Source organism: Eupeodes corollae, chromosome 2 (genome assembly GCF_945859685.1).
Source record: "Eupeodes corollae chromosome 2, idEupCoro1.1, whole genome shotgun sequence".
NCBI classification, from domain to species: Eukaryota; Metazoa; Arthropoda; class Insecta; order Diptera; family Syrphidae; genus Eupeodes; species Eupeodes corollae.
In genome coordinates, this window is record NC_079148.1 from 71,929,831 (window position 1) to 71,949,424 (window position 19,594).

At 33.5% G+C, this 19,594-nt stretch overlaps 1 protein-coding gene across 3 annotated transcripts in view; it reads right to left on the bottom strand.

The window, feature by feature from the left end:
• The window catches only part of LOC129947496 (high mobility group protein DSP1), a 43,534-nt gene that overhangs the window by 21,447 nt on the left and 2,493 nt on the right, over positions 1-19,594 (bottom strand). Inside the window, exon 3 of one of the 3 annotated variants that reach the window (XM_056058076.1) lies at positions 12,876-13,388. In XM_056058076.1, coding sequence (XP_055914051.1) covers positions 12,876-13,388 — 513 coding nt within the window. Of the gene's footprint in view, positions 1-12,875; positions 14,046-19,594 lie in introns of those variants that run through there. The other 2 variants (XM_056058075.1, XM_056058077.1) reach the window with 2 other exon arrangements.

The following is a 19,594-nucleotide window of genomic DNA, read 5'->3' on the forward strand; positions in this document are numbered from 1 at the left end:
AAAAAAAACAGAACAGAACAGAACAGCAAACAAGCATCAAGTGAATGTATCCATAACTTGCACCTGTTTGGGACTTTGGGATACTTTGACGAGAAGGTGCAATTATATATGATAGCAAAAACGATGGCGCACGTGACTTTTTCTTTTCTTAAAGTTCACAATTAGTACGATGCGCTAGTCACATATAAATATACATAACTACATATATACTTAAATTATAATTATATGTATTTATAGTTGGCTATCAAACATTTAGTTGGCGGGTTCTAAGTGTTAAATTGATGATGTCCTTTGATATTAATAAAAAGCATCATTTTCTATAGACTAATCTTATAGAACACTATTTTTGTATTTATAACTTAATGATCGTCGGTAGGATTAAATTGTCCGGTAAAGGTAAGTACATACAAAAATAAATAATAATAAAGCAGCGCAACAGTCCATTGAGAATTAGGGCCTATTGACTTACAACTCTTAATCATTCCTGTGTGCGAGTTGTTGTCAGAATGGTTCTAGGCTGAATACGAATGGCTAATTTGAGAAAGCATTTTTTATGACAAGAATTACTCTTGGAAGATTTGTCAACTCCTTGCAACAGGCAGTACCCGTGAAAAAAAAAACATTAGATGACACAGGTAGGGACTGAGCCGAAGAGCTCCGACATGACAGTCCTACGCACTAACCATCACTCCACGGGTACTTTTCCTTGACAAATTCACAAACCTAGAGCTTAAAATAACATTGTCAAATGATTTTAAAACTCGTGATAAAAATCAGTGGTTGAAGTCTTGCAGGGATATATTGAGGAACAAGAGGTTAATTATATTCCCCCTTTTAGAGCTTCATCTATCCAATGTTGTCATCAATTTTTGTAAAAAAGAGTCTGATATGCGACCCAAACTGTAACTTAAACGTTTGACAAGAATATTGCATAAAATTACTTTGGGGGTAATCATTTTTTGTTCGTAAAATATTCGAGGTGAAAAATATATTTTTTGCAGTCTTTTTGAAAACACCAATACTCAATTTTATTTGAAGTTTTTTCTGCATCTTTCGATGTTATTATCTGTAAAACAAAATAAAATTGAAGTCGATATCGTAATTGGTTCTTGAGATATGGACCACGAAAAATAGTATCCCTTATGAAGGGACGTATAAGCGTTACGAAACTACGCACAAACGCACACACAGACATCCTTCTAAAAATCTTTTATTTAAATTCTAAGGACGGATCTTGAAACGTTGAAAAAATGTACACATTTTTAATTTTACAAATCCGACCGATTGCAATAATTTCCTCCTTTGCTAAGTCAAAAATAAAGGGTGATTTTTTTGAGGTTAGGATTTTCATGCATTAGTATTTGACAGATCACGCGGGATTTCAGACATGGTGTCAAAGAGAAAGATGCTCAGTATGCTTTGACATTTCATCATGAATAGACTTACTAACGAGCAACGCTTGCAAATCATTGAATTTTATTACCAAAATCAGTGTTCGGTTCGAAATGTGTTTCGCGCTTTACGTCCGATTTATGGTCTACATAATCGACCAAGTGAGCAAACAATTAATGCGATTGTGACCAAGTTTCGCACTCAGTTTACTTTATTGGACATTAAACCAACCACACGAATGCGTACAGTGCGTACAGAAGAGAATATTGCGTCTGTTTCTGAGAGTGTTGCTGAAGACCGTGAAATGTCGATTCGTCGCCGTTCGCAGCAATTGGGTTTGTGTTATTCGACCACATGGAAGATTTTACGCAAAGATCTTGGTGTATAACCGTATAAAATACAGCTCGTGCAAGAACTGAAGCCGAACGATCTGCCACAACGTCGAATTTTCAGTGAATGGGCCCTAGAAAAGTTGGCAGAAAATCCGCTTTTTTATCGACAAATTTTGTTCAGCGATGAGGCTCATTTCTGGTTGAATGGCTACGTAAATAAGCAAAATTGCCGCATTTGGAGTGAAGAGCAACCAGAAGCCGTTCAAGAACTGCCCATGCATCCCGAAAAATGCACTGTTTGGTGTGGTTTGTACGCTGGTGGAATCATTGGACCGTATTTTTTCAAAGATGCTGTTGGGCACAACGTTACGGTGAATGGCGATTGCTATCGTTCAATGCTAACAAACTTTTTGTTGCCAAAAATGGAAGAACTGAACTTGGTTGACATGTGGTTTCAACAAGATGGCGCTACATGCCACACAGCTCGCGATTCTATGGCCATTTTGAGGGAAAACTTCGGAGAACAATTCATCTCAAGGAATGGACCGGTAAGTTGGCCACCAAGATCATGCGATTTGACGCCTTTAGACTATTTTTTATTTTTTGTGGGGCTACGTCAAGTCTAAAGTTTACACAAATAAGCCAACATTTCCGAAGAAATTCGGGCTATTCCGGCCGAAATGCTCGAAGAAGTTACCCAAAATTGGACTTTCCGAATGGACCACCAAAAACGCAGCCGCGGTCAACATTTAAATGAAATTATCTTCAAAAAGTAAATGTCATGAACCAATCTAACGTTTCAAATAAAGAATCGATGAGATTTTGCAAATTTTATGCGTTTTTTTTTTTTAAAAAAAGTTCTCAAGCTCTTAAAAAATCACCGTTTACCACCACTAAATTTTTAGTAATTTTGACAAGTGTGCCATCTGATTGCGCAGGTAATTTTTCTACAATCTCAATTCTGCCAGAATAAGATGTCGACTTGGTTATTCCTATTTCCATAGGAGAATTATAGTTTTCAAATACGAAATTATGAGTTATTTTGATACGCAGGAAAATTGGAGATCAGAAATTTCTCACTATAAGAGGTATTCAAAATTTTGTTACAAATTTTCTGACAATGGTAGAAAGGTAGAAATGGCGATCTCAAGGCAACCTAGCCTGAGATCCAATTAGCGCTGCAGTGCGCCGTTTTTATACCAAAAACTCGTTTGACATGTTATTGAAATGGACAGATTTATAGAAAAGCTTCATAGCGATTATGTTAGAGCCATTTTGTCGCATTGAGAAAAAAGATTAGGTCTCTAATCTTTGTCTCATATAGCTCATCAAGTTCGTGAAAGAATGCTTTTCCAAAGTATTTCATTCTAGTGTTTGCCAAAGCAGGACATTTGCAGAGGAAATGGATTATCGTTTCACTTGCTCTTTGGTCACTACAGCTACGGCAAAAGGTGTTGTAAGAGATTCCCAACTTTTCTGCATGAACTCCTATAGGCCAATGTCCGGTACAAACCGCAACAATCCTGGCTATGTCTTGCCTTGGCCTGCATAGAAGATCGTTTGTACGGGTTTTATTATAGGCGGGCCATATCTTCCTAGATATAATGCATTTGGGTAAATTAATCCACCTTCGGTTTGATTCAGTTTGGTAGATAGCACCAAGAGGAATGATGGGCCGATCGTCAGCCCGTTCATTTCCCACGATACCACTATGGCCCGATCCCAGAACCAACTCCGCACTCCATCTTTGAGCCGTCAGTAAAGATGGTTGTGTCGAAACCTATCGACACGATGTCATCCTCCCAATCTTCTCTGGATGGGAAAATAACCTTAAAACCCTTACTAAGGCTCAAAGTAGGAGTGCAGTAGTCAGTGTCTACCGAGATAATATCTGACAATACTTTCAACAATCTGAATTGTTTGAATTTTAGTTGGTTATTGCCAATTTTGTTCCATTATTTCTTTTGCTCTGTCTTTGGACTGTCGTTCCCGAGTTTTTGGGATCAATCCCTGCCTGTGCCTTCTAAAGTTATTTTTTAGGTACTTCCTCTTGCGAGGAATTCACAAATACAAATAAAGAGTAATTTTTTGTCATGAAAAAGGCTTTCTTAAATTAGCCGTTCAGTGTGTAAGACCATTGACCGCTTGAAAGTGTAAGACCATTCCATCAATGACAACATTACTCGCACACAAGGATGGTTGAGAGTTGTAAGACAGTAGGCCCTTTTTCTCAACGGACTGTTACGCCATCTAATTTATTTAATTTAATTATTTTGTTCGTAGAAATCAGAAATCGTAATTATTTTGTTCGTAAGTAATCAGGGGTGGAATCGGCTAAGGTGATTGTTGATAAATGACAATCAAAATAACCGTATTTGATCTATCTAAGGTGATCGTCAAATTGATACCTAAAAAGCTGTCGCAACAAAAATGTGATAGTCATTTTCAAACAAATATGTTTATTCCAAATAGAGCTACCAGCCGCTTACACTAACGACTAGAAAATGAGCTTGTTTTCGTTACAAAAAAACACACGGCTGTTACCGACATAGCTTACGACATTCGAAAAATGCAGGAAAAGTAAGAATGCTCTTCAAACCACAGCCAATTTGATACTTTTAATTAAATATCAATTTAAAATTTTACCATGGCTACAATAAATTTTGACAATTTGAATCTGAAATTTTTCAATCAAATTGAATTGAGTTAAATCATCTTACACAAAGGGAATGAAAATGATAGTCAATTTGACTATCAAAAAGATTAAAGATAGCCGATTCCCCCCCCCCCCAGTATACATTTTATCATGCGATATATAGGAGTAGGAATAATTTTCTTTTAGTTTTAATTGTTAGAGCATGTCACAATTTTTGACAAACTTGTCTAACTTATCTTTGTATTGTATCCTTTGATTAATTTTAAAATGAAATCAAACTTTGCAAACTAAAAACTGGATGATATTTAGTTTATTTAATAAATTTACAATCTACACAATTGAAGAGATTTGAATTAATTTGCCACCTGCATAAGCAAAGCAATTAAGAAAAATATGCAACCATCTAATGAAATTATTCAATCTCGATTGGTATTTATTACTTCGTCTATTTGCCCTCATTTGCTCTCCTCTATCAACACAATTTATGTATATACATATGTATATACCTATGTATAGAAAAAAAAACCCTCAGACATTATAAAAGTCAAAGGCAAAAAGTCAACTCGTGATATCATCAGAATGCATTCAGAAAATAAAAGAAAAAAGTAGAAAAAAAAGGAATAAAACGAAGCAAACTAAACCTGTTTTCGCTTTTCCAAATCGTGCTTCATGCGCTGGGATTTCTTCCTCTCAAGCACAAGCACAACATCAACTGCTGCATGGCCGTCCTTTTATTCGTGGAGCATCAATTCTTCCCTCTCTGTGTACCCTTCCACTACTGCACATACTTTATTGGAATGTTTTTATTTACTTATGTATGTTTGGTGTACAAAGAAACTCCAAATGCAGCATAATGCCATGAAAAATCTACCTATGTGTAAGTTTGTTGCCTGCCTGCCTGCCTGCCTGCCTGCCGCCACCGCGCCACACGCTTACCGGCTCAAATGCTTTGCTTAAAAATAATACAACTTCAATGTTGAAAACGACGATGACGATGACGCGACGTTTCGAGGAGCTTCTTCAGGGGATATATTTGCTATTTCTTTAAATTTACCACAAACCTCACCACCGAGCTCGGAGCTCCCCCAGGGAAAGAGCAACATAAAAAAAAGAATTCATAGAAACAGAAAGGAAAGCAGATAAAAAAAAGTCTGCTTAACGTGTTTTCTGTGCCTTGTCTTGAATTTCACCCCACTATCGTCTTTTCTACGGCATCACTCGCTGTAAATAGAAGATACAATACACAAAAAGGGCCCAGACTTTTGTGGTTTGGCTACCTACATTTTATATCCAATTTAAACGTCTGTCTTCAATAAAATTGGTTTTTCTTCAACTGCATGAAAATTGAAGAAAACAAATTTATGTAGGTGAAATTAAATGTGTTAATAAGATTTGTTTCCTTTTTTTTTGCTTCTTAAACAGCATCCTTCTCATAAGACTCACCGCCGCCGAAGCTGAAGTCGCTGCTACCACCCATGGGTAAAGTTGTTTTAGTTTTGTTCTTGATATAGATAGAATGATTTTACATTCACAGGTGGTTCCCGTATGAGTAAATAGAAGAAAAATTTGTACGTTTGTTCAAAAACAGCTGTTTTCAGTATCAATATTTTAACCCTTATACAGGTAGGTATCTATTCGAAACTAATTTTCACCTTGAGAGTGGCGTCAAGGGACATATTTTGGCACAATGTGATATGATGCTGGTTGCAAGCAGTCATGCTCCCAGTTATTTTTGACCTTTTAATGGATAACAACAAAAAAAATTATACAATTTTTTAACATGTTTCTGAAATGCAGAAAACTAAAATAAAAGTGCACGACAAACACGACCAACTACGCGAGTACGACGAGTGTGTCCATCGTTCGACGACGCGACGTGGCATTGCATGCTTTCGCAACCAAATGCTGGGTGTTGGCCTTTTATGGCATGGAAAAAAGGAGCCTTGCGCGTACTCCATTGTAAGGTTTTGTTTGAAAATTAATTGGACAAGTACAGTGAATAGTAAGATGTATTTTTATAAGAGTGGAAGAAAAAAGGAGCATTTTATTAACTTGATTGGAGGTGTATTCTTTTTAGTTTGTTTTCTTTCTTTCAACTTTTCGAAACGACTTGCTGATTCTGGTTTTTAGTTAAAGTAAATCGTTAAAGAGTTGGTATATTCAATTATCACGAGGTATGTAGGTATACATGTAGGAAGGTCCACGTGCAAACAATTATTATCGGTTTCAAAGATGACTGAAGTGTGTTACTAGGGCATGAATTTTTGTAAAATTTCTCTTTAGCAACAAAAAAAGGTTGTTTATTTCTTAAGGAATTATAAAGTTGATATGTACATATGTACTTAGATGAAATATAAAATAAATATTTTTTATCTATCGTTAATCATTTACAAGGTGGAAAGTATACCTATGTTGTTCATAATCTATGTAGAATTGTTGTAAACATTCAATAGAACAAACAAAAGAATACTATGAAGTTCAATGACCAAGAACCCAATTGCTTAAAAGAGTTGATTATCCGTTTATTTAAACTTAGCCAAGTTTATTGATTGTTTTTACGTTGAAAAACTTTTAGATACTTTCACCCTGGTATGTCCAATGTACATACAAATGTATGTATGTTATATGTACGTAGAATGTACGTGATGTCATGTCAAAAAGTATAGATGATGGACAAGATAGGTAGTGTACTCTCAGTAGTTACCATAATATATTCTTCTTGGCTTTGACAATCAACTTATCGTTGATGACGAATGAGATTGAAACAAAAAAAAATAACCAGAAATCTTATGTAATTAATTATAAAACATATCTACCTATGTACATACCTATACCTATAAATATTTTTGTAAAAGAATACAAAATGAAATATAATTGATAAAAATAAATACCATTTTTTTTTAGTTCATTGGCCTCATTATAAATTATTTTATGACAAATAAAAAAAAATTGTAATTTGCATAGCTAAGTAATAAAAAGAACATTTGCCTCCAACTCAAATTGATTATCAAAAACTTGACGCGGGTGACGTGATGTTATTTATGTACATGTCTACATATGTATTTTGAATATCAAATAAATCTAACGGAAATTTCGATTGTAATATGAAATGAAGGAAGGAATTCATATAATGTCTCAAACTTTCATAGATCGAGGGGGACATTTATTTTTTTAAATATTTTATTAGTATGTAAATTTCCAAATGATAATTCAAGAGGAAGGTAGAAACCTATATCAAGTTCAAGTGTAAATTTACAAGATTCATTTAAATAACTAATCTGTAAAAAAAATTGAATAGGTAAATGTCAACGGCTTACAAAATTTAATTTAACTTAACTTAAATTAGATCGAATGATTGCGAAAATCTTTAGTGAGAAAAATTCTAGTTAGCTAGCTTCCTAGTCTTTACATTTAAGCACTAACGAAGTGTCATGAATCTCGGTTTATAAATCGTTGACGTTAGGGAGAAAGGTCTTAACTCGAAAAATTGCATTTTAGGTTTTTGATTTGGTTTAGCAGCCTTTGGGGCGACTTTCCATTATGGCAGGACGAAGTTACTTCTGATTTTTTTTTGTATAGTTACGAGGGGCGTTCAATATATTCTCGGAATCGGGGTGAAGCTGTGGTTATATATAAATTGACTTATTTATCAAGTAATACTATTATTTTAGTGCATTCATGTAAAATTTCATATAAATGTGATTATTATTTACCGTTAAATCTCTATTTAAACAGAATTATAATGGCAACTGAGACGATGATGGTGAAAATTGAGCATAGCGCTGTAATTAAATTTCTCACTAAGCAAGGAAAAAGTCAAAAAACTATTCATGAAGAAATGGTGGCAGTTTACCAGGGTTCCGCACCTTCATTATCAACTGTGCAAAAGTGGTCAAGTGAGTTCAAGAGAGGCAGAGAGAGCATTGAGCTTGTACGGGAGAAAGCATCAAAAAAGTCGAAAAACTTGTTCTCGAGGATGCCCGAATAAAGGTGAAAATGATGGCAGAGATCACCAAGCTTTCGACTGGTACCATTCACACCATCCTTCATGACCATCTTAACCTTTCAAAGGTCAGTGCAAGGTGGGTGCCACGAATGCTCACAGCGTCTCAGAAAAAAGTGAGAATCGCATGTTGTAGAGAGCTTTTGGAGATGTGTAGTGAGAACGCGGACGGTGTTATGCATCCGATTGTTACTGGGGACAAAACATGGGTTCACCACTATGACCCTGAAAGCAAACAAGAGTCCATGCAGTGGCATAAAAAAGGATTAGACCCCCCGAAGAAGTTCAAAGTCACTCCGTCTGCCGGGAAGCTCATGGCCACAGTTTTTTGGGACTCAAAGGGAATCTTACTCATTGAGTACAAAAAAAGGTGAAACCATCAAAGCCAAATCCTACGCTTCCACTTTGCATAATTTGCGGGAGGAAATTAAAAAGAAAAGACGGGGTAAACTCGCAGCGGGTGTGTTGCTTCTTCATGACAACGCTCCTGTTCACACGGCGCGAGTTTCCAAGGCTGCTGTGCGAGATTGGTTTTGAAGAAATTCAACATCCACCCTATAGTCCAGACCTTGCCCCTAGTGATTACTTCCTGTTTCCAGATTTGAAAAAAATGTGGAAAAAGATTTTCGGATGATGAAGAACTCAAGTCGGCAATAAATGGGTATTTTGCAGGGAAAGAGGAAACTTATTTTTTTGAGGGTTTAAAAAAGCTTATCTCAAGATGTAACAAATGCATTGATGTTAGGGGAGATTATATTGAAAAATAAAAACAATAAAATTTTTTTGAATTGCTATCACGGCGTGGCGTACTAACAGCTAGGGAACACTAGGATTTGGGGTGGGTGCGAGTTTGAGTATATGCAAAGTACTTTTTGCATTTGAGCACTAAAGTCAAAGAAATCCCCAACAAAAAAAACAACAAGGATGGCAACACTGAACAAAAAACAGGGAAGAAAGTTCAAAATCAATCATTTTTGCGTGTTTTGTATGACAAAAAGTAAAGTTTGAAAATCAATTTAAAATAGAAATAAATGTTTCCTCGCTCTAAAATTGCTATAGTTATTATTTATTTGCACATCTATCAAATAAAAAAATCCGCGAGTCGAAAAGTGCTGAAGTAACGGAAAGTTGAACCCAGCCTTTTTTTTATTCTTTCGTTTAGGGAGTATTCTGGTCTAGAAATAAAACAAAAAATCGATTTTTTTTTCATATTTTCATAGTTTATGTCTACGAGAGGATTTTCCCAAATTCACATTATTTTCGGAGAAATAAGTATTTTGCTGAGCAGCCATCCAAATCGGTTGGCCTGCAACTAATCGAACAAAAGACATATGGGGTACTTTAAACGCGTTTTTCTCAGAACTGTCTTTTTGAATCTGATACCCACGATTTCTCAGGTTCTGCCGAACCGATTTACTTGAAATTTTAAGAGAGTCTTCTTCTTCTTTTCTACATCCAGAACTACGGCCATCCTCAAATTTTCATTTATACTATTTTTAACAAATCGAAGAATACTCAAAAAAGTGGTAATTTTTTTTTTCTTTAGGCAGTTGCCAGTTTGTAAAAAAAAATGTTTGTAACTTTTCCGTAGTTCCAGACATTGCGACATTATTGCAGATTAATAATCTTTTTTAGTTTTTGATTTCAGATTTCTAGGAGAGTTAAAATCGTGGGTATGGTCACGCACCAAATTTTTGAGACGCACTACTCCATCAGCTGATAACTAACGGAATTTTGATTTTTTTTTTTTACTTTTTATTTTTTTTTGTATGCTTCTAATGTGAATAAATAATGTATAAAAAAAATGATGGTAAAATTGTTGCTTGCTTCTACAGCACTTCAAAAATTACCTAAAATTCATGTCTCTAGACCAGAATACCCCCTTAATACTATAACTTGAGTCTAAAAGATCTGCTTAATATCGAATTGTTTAGTCTTTTTAGATATTAAGACAGAAAAAATTGAAATTAACGTTTTAAGTTCTTTGAGTCTGTGTGATCAGTTTCTGACTTAAGTCCTTTTTCTCTAACACCAAAGAAATAAAACTGACATTGCTTGCTTTCAATTAACTTTAGTATTTTAAAATTTCTAACATTTCAGACATCAGATAAAAGTTAAGGTCGCATTTGATGACAGCTCATTAAGAAGAAAAAGTAAATCTTAAACCTAACTATTTTATCTATCAAACCATATCGGTAAGTAGTACCTAGGTAATAGGAATAAAATGAATATAGATTGCATCATTAAATTCAACAATTTTTTCTTTAAAGTATTTAACTTAGATTTTTCAATCAAGCCATTCATTTTCATTCATTCCATACCAATGAGAATTAGAGAGCGGAATACCCGACCGAGAGTACTAAATGAATAACATACACACATTTTTGTATCTACAAAAAAATGTTTACTTGCATCCCATCCTAACTTTTTGATGGGATAAATAGGTACAATAAAAAGGAATTCAACAAACGAGCCAGACTGGACTGAATTGATTTTTATTTTTTGTTTTGCTTAGACACCCAAATCAGAATGCGAAAAAAAAAAAACAAATATGTACATACATTATGAACATCATAATATCTATCTACATAGTAGACCTATAACAAGAATAAATTTATAGCATTTTTTGTATGTTCTCTCGGGTGACGACGACGACGACGACGATGGCAATACCTACCTATACCTACTTTTTTCACACACAATTCCATGTAATCGACCTAAACATCATTATCGTCATCACCACGTGGTCAATATGAGATTTGATTTGTGAATTTTGAATATAAAGGAGCTTTTACTTATTATAATATAATCGAATATGTTTTTTTTTTTTTTTGATAAAGAAATAAAATAGCACACATCATATGTACATACAAATGTACATAAATACTACGTAGGTAGGTATTTGGTGAATGGAAAGATAGTGCTTGGGAAGTCGGTCAAGGGTTTATCTTCTAGCCTTGGGCTAAGCGCGCGAGAGAGGCTGACTGTGAGAAGCGATTGTAATTTATTTAATCGTGATTCAAACACGGACACACTGTGTTCCAATTGTGTGAAATAAGTGCGTTGTTGGTGGTGCACATTTCTCGCTCGCTGTCGTAGCTCATGAAGGAATAAGTGCAAGCAAATTTAATTTATTGGAAAGAAATAGTTCTCTGATTGATGTCACAAACTATTTTTCTAATTATTTCAGATAAAAAGTCCAGTCCGCCCCTAAATAACTTTCTTTAAAATAAAGACAAAATATCCTGATAAGGTTTATAAAAGTAAATTTGATTTTTAACTTTAAGACATTAGTCATTTAATGTTATAAATAAAATTGGTAGGTATAGGTACATATCAGAATTTTACTCGGAGAAAGGTTATACATATTTTATGTGGTTATTAGAATCGGTTCAAAAATGCAGATCTTTCTCTATGGCTGCTTAAAGTTTCTTATACTGTCTACTAATTAACAAGTGACAGAAAAAGGCAATCAGAAAACTACTTCAGTGATGGATAACTTCATACTTGGCTTAATATACATTTACTTATCTATTTTATATAAACCCTATTCTTTTTGAGTAAAAATAGTTATTTTGATATTCGTGGAATGGAATAATAGGTCTAATATTTTTAAAAACTTCGACAAATGTAAAGTGAATTTTGAAAAAACCTCTTCTAAGAATTTCAATGAAAGATTATTATAAGTTTATGCCTAAGTTAATATTATATATAAAAATGTATAAATTAATTTGACAAGTTTAAACTATACCCTTTTTAAACCCCAACGATATAAGGTACACTTTAAAAAAAGACATTGAAATTGATAAAATTTACTACAATCGTGATATTTGAAGTTTTGGTTTCCGAAAGTGTTTTGCTCGAGGTGATCACAAAAGGTTGAGATCTTGGGATCGAACATGTTTAGATTTTGTTTGTGATAAGTTCTATTCTAAAAATCGTATCAAAGCCTTAAAGAGAGATTCCTTGAACTCATGAAGTCCAAACGCAAACATGCGAACTGGTCAAATAAAATTTCATGATATCCTTTTCTATTTTTAATGTCATACGTACCTTTTTCTTTACAATAAAATAAACATTGATTGATTGATTTGATTAAATATCAAAATTAAACTCCTTATTGGAAAACAATATACAAAGATATAGAAACTGTTTCGGGAATTGCTTTGGAATCTTTACTTGTGGAATCATTTAGGGGTTATAGATAAGTACTACCAAATCTTTTATATTTTTTGGGTATTAGCGTCACTGTAGTAATTTTTTTCCCTTATTTTAAGGAAAACTCATTGCATCGTTTGTAACAAATTTTGTGTAGGTTGGTTTACCTACATTCTTGAATTAAGAATACCTATCTATGATCATCAAACCAAGCTTTAAAAAGGTAATGGAGGAAAATAATGGTAGGTACATAATAAATGAAATAAAATAAGTAATAATGTATGTAAATCATAATATTTTTTGTTTTGTAATAAAAAAAAAAAAAGAAACTTACCGTTGCCGCTTGACCCATATTTAATTGTTGTTGCTGCTGTTGTTGTTGTTGCTGTTGAGCCTGCTGTTGAGCTTGCTGTTGTTGTTGCTGCTGCTGTTGCTGAGCTTGTTGCTGTTGTTGTTGCTGTTGCTGCTGTTGTTGCTGGTTCTGCTGATGCTGTTGCAATGCATTTGCATCAATTTGACCTTGATTAGCTGCTGAATACCACCATTGTGATCCAGGAACAGCAGCTGCTGCAGCCGCCATATTCAGACGATAGTCATAGCCAGTGTTGCCAGCATTTGATGTGGCCACAACTTGTGCCATTGTTGTAGCAGGATTTTGAAAACTACTTGCCATTTTATATGAAAACAACTGTTGTGTCGCTACACCCGATGTTGTGCAATTATTACGCGACGCATCATTGTGCGCCTGCTGCTGATTCTGCTGCTGCTGAACAACAACTTGATGTTGCAATTGTTGTTGCTGTTGTTGTTGTTGCTGCTGTTGCTGCTGCTGTTGCGCAGCTAATTGCTGTTGATGATGTTGATTAATTAAATGTTGATGATGTAAAGTTTGTTGATCTTGTGTAGCAAGCGTAGCCGCTGCTGGCCACCAAACAGCATCTCCTGCTGCTTGACGATTTTCCCAAGCACCACGATGGTGCTCCGACATGTTTAATTTTTTATTTATTTTAATTGCTATTATGTATTTTTTTAATTCAGTCAGTTAATTTTTTTTTTTTTTTTTTGATTGTGTCTAATTATTTTTATTTAAAATCACTGTATAATGCTCTTTGGAAGGTTTTGTTGAAAATATACTAACGACAAAAATTTACTAAAAATTTAAACGGAGACGTTCAAGGATCTATGTATTTCTATTTCAGAAAATTTATATTTTTCACTTTTAAATAAACGAGGAGAGAATTCAACGATAACGAAGGGATGCACATTACAAAAATAAAAAAATAAAAAACTAGAAGTCAGCTTGCAACTAAAATTAAATTATCTTTTTCCATCATAAGCGTTACTGGTGCTTCTGCGTTTCTACCTCTTCTATTCCCTTTTCACTTCTTTTAAACCGAGTTGATTTTATCAGTTACAATTACACATTTGCGTTCCTTCGTGGTACACTTTGCATTGGTTGCTCAAATCCACTCAAAATTTACAGTTATTCCATTTCTTTTTGTTTTAAATTTAGATACAAGCAAAATTTAAAAAACACACCGTTAATTTTTAATCAAAATTATTATTTTAAAATTTAAAAAAAAATATTTAAAGCTCAATACAAAATTATTTTGTATGGCAAATTATCCCCTTTGAAACAAAATGTCGTTGGACATGCTTTCTTCTTCTTTGTGGAATTTTTTAAAACAAAAGAGACGCTATAGTGCTAGCCCTTGGCCACTAATACACTGCTATATATGTATACACACTCTTTCTGCATATACAAGCTATATAGAGACGTCGTGTGAAAAGAAGAAACAAGAAAACGGAACGATGATGAAAATGTAAAAAAAAAAAAAAAACTTGCAATATCCAACCGGAGTAGTGCTGTACAGAGCATACCCTTCGCCTTCAGTTTCAGTTTCCTCCCCGCCTATCAACCTATGTATGATGATTGTATATATTTATATATAAATATATATACTCCCATATATACTCTTATATAGCAACAATATATAGAACCACCACTGTGTACCGTCGACGTCTTGTCGTTTTGCCTTTGCCGTTGCCGTTTGCCCAGTAATTGAACACACTCACAGCACAGCCTATCTCTTCGTCTTCTTTGGTACCGGAGCAGAGCTACGTACGTACGCCACTGCCACTGCCACTACCAACCAACCGAACCGAACCAAAGAAAGATAACGAACGAGATAAAAATTAAACTGAATTAAAATTTAGAAAATTTCAATTTCGCAAATATTATGTACAAGTACAACAATTAATTAACGTCACGCATTATATACCATCATAGTAGTAAATTATTTACAAATATGTACGTAGATAAATTTTATTTATGGACACATCCGCCACACCAAAAACACAATTTAACAAACGTTAATTAAGAACTGCATTAATGAACACATCCCCGCTAACAGCTACAATTTTTTTTTTGTTCAAATTAAAACAAAAAAAAAGTAAAACGGTTGCATTTAACGCACAAGACAAGAAAAGAATACAAAATAAAAATCGATACACTTCAACACGAAAATGTCATTGATTCGCGGAAATCGTTTTCGTCTATTTTTAAAAATGTAAACACAAGAAAAATGCGTTTTGTTTTGATTTGAACAAGATTACCCCGATGAGATGATGTTGCGGCAACACGATAAATATAAAAAAATATAATGCGAGCGAACGAAAGGAAAAATAATAATAATACAAGAAAAAAAGAAAACACGTACGACATCAAATACACTTTGAAGTAATTAAATTCATTATAGTAAACATCGTGTTGTCGTGAAATAAAACGGGCTGCTCTCTAACACGCGGTCTCTGATGATTATTATGGAACGTTTTTTCCTTTAGCTGAATTGAATATAGCAATATAGGTGGTATGGTAGGTAGTTATAGGGTACTCTCGTTTGCCTTTGCTGACTTACTTGACTGACAACGAATAACCATAGTATAATATGAATAACAGTGCGACGGACGCGGTGGCAGATAAATCGTTTCAGTTTTGTGTGGGGAAGAAACAGAAAGAACAACGTTCAAAAACTGAAACTGCCTTGGTAACTACTATTTATCTCTTTCTTTTCAACTACCCCGTTTTTTTTCGTTTTCTTCATTTTCTTTTTGTCGATTCTTGTGTCTCTTTTATGTATTTCTTTTCGCTCAATATCAACTTCAGCAATATTACCTCAAATAGGACATATTAATTTTCCAAAAAATTCAGCAATATGGAATGCATTGAGAATATGCACTCGCGGAAAATAAAAACACTCAAAAGTGAGAAAAATTTTATGAAATTTGGCAACATTGGGACATCATGTATATTATGCAGCATTCATCAAGGAAAGCCAGAAAGAGAAAATCAACATCGAAAAAAGAATGGATGGTGTTTATAGTATATACTCACTCACTCATGCACATATTTATTTAATTTCGACCGGTTTTGAATTTGAAGGCTCTTGGTATAAGAGGGACGCGCTAGATATACACTCAAATTCGAACCAGTCAGACGACAAGACAAGAGAAGCAGATGAAATGAAAGAGGCCAAGAGGAATGGCAAAAACTGGTTGTATGCATGTATGAGTGTTTGCATGCAGCCAAGTGAAAAATATACTGCGCTGGCAAAACACCAATACTCACACTCCCTATATATAGAATTTTGTGTCGTGTTTGATTATTCTTCTTTTTTTTTTTGTTTTTCGTTCTTCTTTAGTTTTGGTTTTGGTTTTGTTGTTGGATTTTCCTTCCCTTTTTTGCTTTTGAAATTTGAAAGCTGCGCAATTCAACGAAATATCTTTGTCTTTTACTTTCCGCTTCGATTTTTTGAAAATGCGAGGTGAACGAATTTTGTCTGCCTCTGCATATACATACATACAAACATGTCTAATAATATATAAAGATAAACCAACGACACGATGAAAATGTAGTTGTGCATCAGCAAAGCATATTATATAGTGTTGCAGTTTGAATTTTAATTCGAATTTTTCACTCAGTATTTATTAGTACGGCCAGGTCGCTGCTGCTAGGCTAGTGGTGCGTTCTTTTTCTTTACAGTAGTTTTAACTATTGTTACAATGTGTCAAAAATAAAATGTTCAAATGTCATTGCTAAAAATTTAACATTTTGTTACAATTGCATTAAATTTTATATATTTTGAATAGGATCTAACTTCTCCACTTTCTATGGATACTTACTAAGTTATTTATTAAAAATGAATCAAATCGAAAGAGAATTGCTAGTAACTAAGCAAAAATAGCTATTCGAGGAACCCACGTCTATAAAAAAAATTAATTTAATTAGAAACAAAAAAACACCCTACTTATTAACGAACAGAAAAAGATAACTTAGAACATTTGACCATTCAGCTATAACTTTTTGACCAATTGGCAATTTATTTCAAAGGGAAAATTAATCGATCCTGATTCCTGACACATCAAAACTATACATTTATAAATAATTTTTTACAACGTCTTGATAGTAAAATTTTCGAATGTAGGTATGAATAACGAGGGCACAATTTTAGTATATTCATATTGACTCACTTTATTTTATTTAAATAATTTATTAACTAATAAATTAAACTTTTAAGAAAGAAAGGTGAACGACCTATTTTATTTTAATCTTATTATTGTGTGATTTCAAATGATAATTTACATTGGCATTGCGCATATTTTATGTTTGTTTAAAAGTTAGATTTACAAACATAAATTCGTTCAAATAAACAAAGCTTCAGATTTTGTAGAAAAAAGGAACACTTTGCCCTTAGTGAGCTACATAACTGTCATGTCTTAAGTTTTGTAAGATACTAGATAATAAAATGAGTAAGAGATGTCTTTAAAAGGAGTTTACGATTTTGTTGATAAAAAGATTGGCCCTAAGTGTGCTACATATCTTAAGTATTGCAGGAGACTAGATATTAAAATAAGTAAGAGATGTCTTCAAAAGGAGTTTGCATTGACAGTAATCACCTCATCACTGCATGTACCAAAAAACCGGACATTGCATTTTGTATGCGTTTGTGAAACAATTATGGCGCAAAATAGTGAACGGGTAGTGAAAGTTTGTATGCATTGTTCTTTCTCTTGCCTAAATAAAAAGTTCTTTGAAATGTTAGCTAAGAAGTGAGAGTCGCAATTCTTTTGTAGGTTAAAGTAGTAACCGACCACTTAAAGTTGCCTCTAACAAGGAACTGACAATTCCTCCAAGAGTCATGAAAAGTGCTTGCTCAAAAAAGCCTGTAGATCTCCTCTATCCCTGAAATTAATCGAACACAGGAATGGTATGCATTTTATATTGAAGTCCAAGTCATTAGGCCTAAGTTCTCTGCGGACTGTTGCGCCACCTTATTTATGTATTTAGTAACCGACTACCAATAAATTTAATTTGTTCATTACACAAATTTCAGTCTAGTTTTTAAAAGTATATAACTTGGTTTGGTTGGGAGAAATTGAAAAAACAACTAGTTTCACTTTGTTAAGGGGTGGACGTAGGAAAAGTATCCCGCATTCGTGTAGTGTGGCTAAAAATGAATCTCAGTGAAAATTATAGAAGTGACCAAGACCAAGTTTTAGTAACAAAACACCTTACCAGCCAATGACACTATCCAAAAAAAAGATTAAGGATTGATACTATACAGGTTCCCAAGTTTCAGACTTCAGCACATACCTAATTCCTTATTTAATTAACTTGTAGACTATTTTAGCGCACACATTTATTGACACATAGAAAAGGGATCCGACGAGACTTATGATACCTTTAGGTAAGAAGTTACCTATACTGTCTTTTCTTTTAAAGACTGAAGTTTAAGACTACCGACATACCTATACTTTTGGGTCCTTCTTTACTTTATAGAAATTTCCCTTCAAAGTTAAGGTAAACGTAAGCAACTCAATGAAAACTTTTGAATTTTATGAATCCAAATTTGGGCTTCATTAAAAATAAAGAAAAAAAAGGTTGTCAGGACTAAGAATAAGAACCTCCTTACTAAATTATAAAAATAGGAAGGTAGAATGGAAGAATTCATCCAAAATCAATTATCACTTTCCTACACTAGATGGATGGCCAACATGCCTAGGTACCTATCAAAAACAACAACAAAATTTTATAAATCGGTAGGTAGGTAGGTATACTTTCCATATAAAACATGTACATACATATGTAACTACCTACATGAATCTGTACATAATGAAGAACCAATATTTTTCAAAAGAACATTTAATTGAGGACGATTAAACTTTCTATAGGCATCTGATTAGATATTAAACTTTAAATAACAATTTTGATCTATTAGATAGTAGTTAAGTTATACCTACCCTACATAATATGATAACTACACACTTGTGTCTTTTTTTTTCAAAACAATCTATTCTTTGGATTCAATATAAAGGCATACCTATCTACCTACCCAGATAGCGTATAGAAAAATTGGCGCGAAATTTTATTCCAACATGAAATCAAATAACTTACGCCGTCACTAAAAAAAAAATATAAACGGAAATTTATAAAGATTATGGCGAGGCGGAGTGGAGTTGTGAAGTAGCCTACTGTACCTTACATTAGTGGACAAAAAAAAAAAACAACACATAAGCCAAAATTTAAGAGAAAACTAAAGAGAATATCTTATTAGGTATACAAATTTCAACCAAGCAAAACATATATGTATATCCACGCACATACATATGTAAATATCTATATATGAAAAATTTGTTCGTATGGCTTGTCTACGTAGGTAAAATATATGATGAAATGCTTCATGAAGCACAAAAACTTATTGCTTTTTACAAACGATTTTTGTTTAAACTCCCTATGCAACAACGAAATTATGTTTAAAATTATATTATTAATTATTTAAGACATTTTTTAAAGGTAACTCAGGTAAATTTGTATAAGAAAATATAACAATTAATCACTATGCAAAAAAACATCATCTCTTAAACTCCATATTTAAAATGTATACACAATTTTCTCTCTCACTCTCTCGAATTCTCTTGTATACGTTGCATAAAACTCACAAACACTAATTCAAACAAAAATAAAAACAAAAATAAACATCGAAAAATTCTATG